Source organism: Lathyrus oleraceus, chromosome 6 (assembly GCF_024323335.1).
Source record: "Lathyrus oleraceus cultivar Zhongwan6 chromosome 6, CAAS_Psat_ZW6_1.0, whole genome shotgun sequence".
Classification (NCBI taxonomy): Eukaryota; Viridiplantae; Streptophyta; class Magnoliopsida; order Fabales; family Fabaceae; genus Lathyrus; species Lathyrus oleraceus.
The window spans coordinates 225,258,523-225,267,627 of record NC_066584.1 but is presented as its reverse complement, the minus strand read 5'-3'; the positions used below and the strand labels follow the sequence as shown (position 1 = coordinate 225,267,627).

General features: G+C 32.8%; 1 protein-coding gene across 1 annotated transcript; it reads left to right on the top strand.

The window, feature by feature from the left end:
- The first annotated feature begins 1,303 nt into the window (after window positions 1-1,303).
- LOC127098613 (ABC transporter C family member 8) lies at window positions 1,304-7,807 on the top strand. Its single transcript, XM_051037251.1, has 12 exons — window positions 1,304-1,471; window positions 1,716-3,649; window positions 3,792-4,112; window positions 4,322-4,408; window positions 4,480-5,100; window positions 5,178-5,342; window positions 5,443-5,737; window positions 6,098-6,312; window positions 6,563-6,868; window positions 6,959-7,022; window positions 7,090-7,329; window positions 7,425-7,807. The coding sequence occupies exons 1-12, from the start codon at window positions 1,447-1,449 to the stop codon at window positions 7,553-7,555; spliced, it is 4,404 nt and encodes a 1,467-aa protein (XP_050893208.1). The 5' UTR covers window positions 1,304-1,446; the 3' UTR covers window positions 7,556-7,807.
- Window positions 7,808-9,105: the final 1,298 nt, after the last annotated feature.

Sequence of the window (9,105 nt, the reverse complement as noted above, 5' to 3'; positions counted from 1 at the left end):
CCCCACAAAATACAAAAAATATATGTCTTGCTTTGCTTCTAGTTTTACTATTTGCTATGCATGTTTATTTTTGGGTTTATTTTGAATCTTTTCCCATTCCCTTGGAAAAATAAACGTTCGGTGGTGATATCAATATTTTACTAGTCAAGTTAATCCAATAGCTTGGTCTCCGATTCTCAGCGCGACACTAATGCACTTAACTGAGGAATGAATAAGAGAAAAGAGAGAGAGAGAGAGAGAGAGAGAGAGAGAGAGAGAGAATGAAAGATAATTGTATTGAAAATTGTTAAAACTGAATTACACTATACATTTATTTATATACAATAGGTTATTTGTAACCTAATCAACTAGCATAACAAACTAACTAACTTGATAACCAAGTAACTGACTAACTTGGATTATATCACAATATTGTATAGCTCAATCCTAAACAAAACGAAATAGAAACGACTTAAAGACTATCACTCGTACCGTAAAACTTTCTATCGGTCATCAATCACACAAATAGAAAAACTCCAATCAATTTTGCAAAACCCACAATAATGACTTGATTAAAGCAAAAATACTTTGTCACTAGGGCAAATTTGAAAAAAAACACAAATAATTAAAGTGTTTTTAAAGTGAAATAACTAGTTCATTCTCATTGTCTTAATTACAGGTCTATTTTCTCTTCTCTAATCTTCCTTCTTTGACGTTGAGGCCCTGGACACAACATATTGGAACTCATTTCAAAGCAATAAATTTGTATCGATAAATATTTTCATTTATGGAATCCTTTAAGCAATGCACCTGTTTGATCCAATGCTTCAAAGAACCCTTGTCTCCAATGACACGGTGTACTTAACAGTGGTTCGTACACTCAATAGGGAGAGACATGCATTAAACGGTCTAGAGTTCCACATCAGATAATTTATGATATGAAATTGTGTTTATAAGTTAAGATAATCCTCGACCTACAAACCGATTTTGTATGGTTGAGTTAGACTCAGTCACACATTCTTAAGATGATATCCAAGTCTCGTTTAAGATACATTGGATCACCCACCATTTAGTTTCACGCCCCGACGTTAACCCTGGACGTGAGAGGGGTATTAAGAGTCCCACATCGAACGACCTATGCGCTGAACATGTATTTAAAAGTTGCAATAAGCTTCACCAACCCTATTAACCGATTTTGTTGAATTGACTTGAGCACAATCATAAATTCTTAAGAAATACTATACTTAATAGACCGGGTCTTTTTAATGTTGAAATGTTCCTACTTCTCCGTTTTAAATAAATACTACTAGTAGCAAAGAAAGAGTACTACTAGTATTATATTAGAAGAAAGAACAACGAGTCTACTACCATTATTAGAAGAAAGAGTACTACTACCATTATTACCAACGAGTCTGTTCTACTGATGAGTTGAAGAGAGAACAAACCATTCAAATTCAAGCTCCAAATATGGCTTCCTTTTCCAACTCCATTGGTAACTTTCATTCTTTTTCACTCTTTAATTTATGGACCATCATGAATTCATATATACATAAATAACAATCATTTCTTGTTTATGCCCTTAACTTTCATCTCCATTCTTTTTCATCTTGTTGACTTTGTATGCTTAATATTCATTTTATATTATGTAATCTGGACTCTACTATTTCAATATATTTTGTACTTCAAAGTTTGTTCTAACTTCTAGCATTATTCAACCTTGGATTATGTATATGTAGGTGAAATTTCATGGATTTGTCTCAACAATTTTGATTTCACTTCTTTATGCTTTCAAAGGACCTTAATTGACACAATCAACATACTCTTTCTCTCTCTCTACTTCACATCTTTGCTTATCACTTTCATCACAAAAACTTCATCAAATCAAAGCCATACAAAATGCTGGATTTTTCTTATTACCTCAATCTGTTGTGCTATTGTTAGCATTGTGTTTTCCACTGTTGGATTGTGGAATATCATATCTGAATCTGAGCAACTGAAATGGTTAACTTGCTTTATCAGAGGAATCACTTGGCTTTCTTTTTCTGTTTCTTTGAGTCAGAGAGTCAAATGGATAAGAATATTAAACTCTATATGGTGGTTATTTTCTTGTGTGTTGGTTTCATCTCTCAACATTGAAATTTTATTCCAAAATCATGCAATTGGAACTTTTGATATTGTACAGTGGCTTGTACATTTCCTTCTTCTATATTGTGCATTTAAAAATATTGGTTTTTTGGGAACTCATAGTGTCCAACAAGGTTTATCTGAGCCACTATTAGATCAAAAATTTAAAACTAAACAAACAGGACTTGGTCATGCTACTTTTCTCAGCAAGTTGGTTTTCTCTTGGATGAATTCTTTACTCATTTTAGGTTACTCAAAGCCACTAGATCTTGATGAAATCCCTTCCCTTGTTTCTGAAGATGAAGCAAACATGGCCTATCAAAAATTTGTTCATGCCTGGAAATCACTTGTTAGAGAGAGAGCAAGGAATAATACAAAGAGTTTGGTTCTTTGGTCTATAGTTAGAACTTACTTGGGAGAAAACATATTAATAGCATTTTATGGATTAATCAGAACTGTTTCTGTTGCTGTTTCACCTCTCATACTCTATGCTTTTGTTAAATACTCCAATAGAACTGAGCCAGATCTTAGACAAGGTCTTTCCATAGTTGGTTTTTTGATTGTCACCAAACTGTTTGAGTCTTTGTCTCAAAGACATTGGTTTTTTAACTCAAGGAGATCAGGGTTGAAAATGAGGTCAGCTCTGATGGTAGCAGTTTATCAAAAGCAGCTAAAGCTTTCTAACTCGGCAAGGACACGACACTCGGCTGGAGAAATTGTGAATTATATTTCTGTGGATGCTTATAGAATGGGAGAATTTCCATGGTGGTTTCATATGACATGGACTTCTGCGTTGCAACTTGTTCTTTCCATTGGTGTCCTTTATAGTGTTGTTGATATTGGTGCTCTTCCTGGTTTGGTCCCTCTTCTTATATGTGGACTTCTTAATGTACCATTTGCAAAAATCCTACAAAATTGCCAGTCACAGTTTATGATTGCACAGGACAAGCGTCTTAGATCGACTTCAGAGATTCTAAATAGTATGAAGATCATTAAGTTACAATCATGGGAAGAAAAATTCAAGAATTTACTCCAGTCGCTACGCGATAAAGAGTTTGTATGGTTGTCTAAGGCACAGATCTTGAAAGCTTCTAGTTCATTTCTTTATTGGATGTCTCCTACTGTTATTTCTGCTGTTGTTCTCATTGGATGTGTGGTTACCCAGAGTGCACCATTGAATGCTGAAACTATTTTCACAGTTCTTGTAACATTGAAGACCATGGGGGCGCCTGTTAAAATGGTCCCAGAGGCTCTATCCATTATGATTCAAGTTAAGGTTTCCTTCGATCGTCTTAATAACTTTTTGCTCGATGAAGAACTAATCAATGATGATAGTGAAAGAAAATTCAAGGAATGTTCGGTTAATGCTGTGGAAATTCAAGATGGCAAATTCGTTTGGGATCTTGAAACCGTGTTTCCAACTTTAGCAGATGTAAATTTAGAAATCAAATGGAGACATAAAATTGCAGTTTGTGGACCAGTTGGAGCTGGGAAATCATCACTTTTGTATGCAATACTTGGAGAAATTCATAAGATATCAGGAACTGTAAGTTCCTAATATAACCCATTTAGATTTGACTTGACTATTTTCACATTTAAATTTTATCATGCCAAACTCATATGAATAAGCATAATATTAGTATCTTACACTTTTTCTCCTTATCATATTTCACTATAATGGAAAACAGATTAATGTAGGTGGCACTTTTGCCTATGTTTCCCAATCTTCATGGATACAAAGTGGAACAGTTCAAGATAATATACTCTTTGGCAAGCCAATGGACAAAACAAGATATGAGAAAGCAATTAAAGCTTGTGCTTTAGATAAGGATATCAATGATTTTAGCCATGGTGATCTTACAGAAATTGGTCAGAGAGGGATAAACCTGAGTGGAGGACAGAAACAAAGGATTCAACTAGCTAGAGCAGTCTACAATGATGCTGATATCTATCTCCTTGACGATCCTTTCAGTGCAGTTGATGCACATACAGCTGCAATACTATTCAATGTAAGTAAATATCACTTTTATCATTTTAAATTGTTGATCTATACATAACACGAAGGGAACTCTAATTTTGGTTAGACCTTTTTGCTGGTCAAATTTACTTTTAACAACCAAGTTCTTCTTCAAATTTATATTTAAATCTATGACATGACTAAAGGAAACTAGAAAAGTATTGTTGGTGTATCAAATTTACTGTGTCTACAACATTACAGGATTGTGTCATGACTGCTTTAAGAGAGAAAACTGTCATTCTAGTTACACATCAAGTGGAGTTTCTCTCGGAAGTTGATACTATCTTGGTAAAGTATTTTATTTAGATGGTTATTATAATACAATTGAACATATTTAACACGATGAATTCAAATTTTAGGTAATGGAACGTGGAAAAGTTATTCAATCAGGTAGTTATGAGAGTCTCCTAACAGCAGGAACAGCCTTTGAAATACTTGTGAGTGCTCATAAAGACACAATCACTGAGTTGAATCAAGATAATGAACATAAAAGAGGTTTTGAAACCGAAGTTTTGTCTAATCCTCAAAACTCTCAAGGTTTTTATCTCACTAAAAATCAAAGTGAGGGAGAGATTTCTTGTATCAAGGGTCCAATTGGTGCACAACTTACACAAGAGGAAGAAAAAGTGATTGGTAATGTTGGATGGAAGCCATTCTGGGATTATGTTAATTATTCAGAAGGGACATTCATGTTGTGTTTCATCCTGTTAGCGCAGTCTGGTTTCATGGCTTTTCAAACTGCATCAACCTTCTGGCTTGCTATAGCCATAGAAATTCCAAAAGTAACTAATGCCACCTTGATTGGAGTTTATACATTAGTTTCTTTTGCTAGTGCTGCTTTTGTATATGCAAGGTCTTACTTGACTGCACTTCTTGGATTAAAAGCTTCTACCACTTTCTTCTCAAAATTCACTACAGCTATGTTCAATGCTCCAATGCTTTTCTTTGATTCAACTCCTGTAGGAAGGATTTTAACTAGAGTAAGATTTTTTCCATTCATTATGATTTCATAACCCCTCATATTTAATTTAGGCTAAAATTTTCTTCTCTTGTGCAGGCTTCATCAGATTTGAGTATTTTGGACTTTGATATACCTTATTCCATCACCATTGTAGCAAGTTTAGCACTTGAAATTTTGGTGATAATTTGTATAATGGTTTCAGTCACATGGCAAGTTCTCATTGTTGCTGTTCCTGCAATGGTTGCATCAATATACATTCAGGTTTATCCACTTTCCAGTTTTTCTTGATTCCTTATTCCCTATCCAAGGTTAGATAATTGCGCCAGTAACTTCTAAATCTTTTTTTCTCATTCCCTTTAAGCAATATTATCAAGCCACTGCAAGGGAACTAATACGGATCAATGGAACAACCAAAGCTCCAGTCATGAATTTTGCATCCGAGACATCAGTTGGAGTGGTTACTGTAAGAGCATTCAACATGGTAGACAGATTTTTCAAAAACTACTTAACACTTGTAGACACAGATGCTTCATTGTTCTTTCATTCCAATGCGGCAATGGAATGGGTAGTTTTAAGGATTGAAGCACTTCAAAATTTGACTGTCGTCACTGCATCTTTGTTGATTATTCTACTTCCTCATGGATATGTATCCCCAGGTAGTAAAATAATATATGCTTAAATATACTTTTCATCCTTACAAACATATCAAATTTTGTTTTTGGTCCATGTCTTTTAGTTCTAGTCCATGCAAAAATTGAAATTGACACTGTAATTCATTTTAGTCCTAATATAAGTCATATTTGAGGGAGTACACTTAAACAGTCTACTTCTATGTATTACGAAGATCAATTCTAACATAAATTTCATACAAATAAAATTCAAGGACGAAGAGTAAAATGTAATGTTTGCAAAGAGTAAATATATTTAAACCTATAAAATAATAGGTCAATTACCAATTACTGCAACAAAATTTTGTTCAAGCTTATAACTCGTAGCAACTTTCCTGTTCTGTGCAGGTCTTGTGGGGCTGTCTCTTTCTTATGCTTTTACCTTGACATCAACCCAAATATTTTGGAGTAGATGGTTTTCCAACTTATCCAACAATATTATATCTATTGAAAGAATCAAACAATTCATTCATATACCAGTTGAGCCTCCTGCTATTGTGGATAATAACCGGCCACCATCCTTGTGGCCTTCCAAGGGAAAGATTGATCTTCAAGACTTGGAGGTAAATCTGGATAAATGTCTTAGACTTTTTTTATGGCCTAACTCATCTTCGTGAAATTGACTTGTAATGTGAAGCACTCAATCCAATCCCGAATCTCCGATATCAACTTGAAGTATAGAGAAAATTGTTGGATTATTGGCTGATTATAGTATAATATTTTATTTCTACCTCTACTTTAAGTTTTATCTTTTTATTTATAAAGTGGACATAAAAATTCTGCTCTGATGCCAATTTTTTACATTGGTTTCAGATCAGATATCGTCCTAATGCTCCATTAGTTCTAAAGGGAATCACTTGTACATTTAAAGAAGGGAGTAGGGTAGGAGTTGTCGGAAGGACTGGAAGTGGAAAAAGTACACTGATCAGTGCTTTGTTTCGCTTAGTTGAGCCATCAAGAGGTGATATTCTCATAGATGGGTTGAACATTTGCTCAATGGGGTTGAAGGATTTGAGAATGAAGCTAAGCATAATCCCTCAGGAACCAACTCTTTTCAAGGGAAGCATTAGGACAAACCTGGACCCTCTTGGCCTCTACTCAGACGATGATATCTGGAAGGTGAATAAACTAATCTTAATATTTAGCATTAAGTGTAATTGAATTTTAGATGAACCATTCAATAATTTTATATTTGATTTGTATATTTAGGCTATAGAGAAATGCCAACTTAAGGAACCAATCAGCAAACTACCAAGTCTCTTGGACTCTTCTGGTGAGTCTTTATATATGGTTTTGTGAATATACAAATTACGGAATCCTAATTTTGAAAAGTTTTGCAGTGAGTGATGAAGGTGGAAATTGGAGCTTAGGACAACGCCAATTGTTTTGTCTTGGAAGAGTTTTACTTAAGAGAAACAAAATTCTTGTTCTGGATGAAGCTACTGCCTCCATTGACTCTGCTACAGATGCCATTTTACAAAGAGTAATCAGAGAGGAATTTGAAGAATGTACAGTTATAACAGTGGCTCACAGAGTTCCAACTGTAATAGACAGTGACATGGTTATGGTTTTATCTTATGGTATGTTATTACATTATTATTATTATACATGCTATTGTTTCTGTTTTATTAGTATTATCTTTTGCCTCATAATTTTTGGATGGTTATTATTAAAGGGAAACTGATGGAATACGATGAACCTTCAAAGCTAATGGATACAAACTCTTCATTCTCTAAGCTGGTTGCTGAATATTGGTCCAGTCGCAGGAAGAATTCATTTCCAAATATTAGCAGACAACAACAATGAGTGATTCCATTAAAAAAATACAATGAGTGATAAATATGTTTATTATACTAAAAGTTACAAGGTCTAATAGCAAACTCTAGAAAAGTCAATTTTCCCTCCTTAACCATATGTATATAACTAAATATAAGTGTATAGTGTACTTATATAAGTTTTTTAGATGACATCACAATCACATCCAAGGACTTATAACTTCTTAAAGTAACTCACATGATAACTTAAATAATTGCTTTTATTTATAAAGTAAAAGTTTTTGTATTAATGACATTCATATTATTTCTAATATAAATATTAAATTTTGTTACAAATAAATGTTTATAAGCCAAAAACTTATATAAATAAGTTTGTAATTAATTATAATATTTCTTTATTAATTTGAATAGTATTTTTAACATATATATAACATAATTTAAATATTTTTATACTTTATTTTTTAATTTTTAATAAATTTTTAAAGAAAAACAGAACCATATAAAAAAATTATATTAATATATATATTTTTAATTTTTTTTATATCGAAACACTTACTCAATAAGATTTTCAAAGAAAAGGTATCGAGACCTTACTTTATTTTTACACTAAACATTATATGATATTTTTTTAGTGATACAAACAATTACATTGATTTTTGCATGTAGAATCACATGCAAGGGATAAGACTTCCTTACTTAGGTAGTTAACCTAACACAATCACATGCAAGGACTTGCATACCTTCTTAAAGTAAATAAGTTATATAGGTGCATAAGTGTACTTATATAGGTTTTGTAGATAACATGATAATAAATTATTCTTAATTCTCCTCTATATAAACCAATACTTTGTCACACACTTACCTCGATCTCTTTATTACCTACATCTTATAACAAACAAATATAAACTACTTCAAGAAATCAAATGGATTCAAACAATCCTTTTGAAAAAGATGGAAAATTTCTCCAACAGAAAAATTTATCGATATGAAAGTTGCAAATGCTATTGACGATGAGTACAACACTCAGATAACGAATTTGCTTGCAAGAATGCAAACATATCATATGGAGTTTTACAACCATAGTGTAAGTGATGCATGTATCTTCTCCAATATATCGACTATGTTTGCAAATACAAGTTACTTGCATTTTTTTCTCATAATGTTTGTCTAATTTGTTTGAATTCATTATTTGTTAACTAATTGCATTTTATAAAACATAGATAATGCAAAAACTTCCCTCATGTTTTGTTAAAGAATTTAGAGACAAGATTGCATCATATGTGACTCTTCGGGATCCAAAAGATACTGAGTTTGAGGTACAAGTCATAAAGAAAAACAAAGAGTTATATTTTAATGATGGTTCAGAGATGTTTACGGCATAAAATTTAGTGCTTGGGTTACATTCAGATAGATAAAGAAGAACCTTTTAACTATAATAGTTATAAGTAGGTTTGACGAAAAAATTGAGTATCCTACCTTTATTCTTTCAATTAAACGGTATTTGGTTAGAAAACCTCTTGAAGCTAGCTCATGAAGTACTACTTATTTTTCCGCTTTCCTTTTTGGCTATCCTGTACCAAA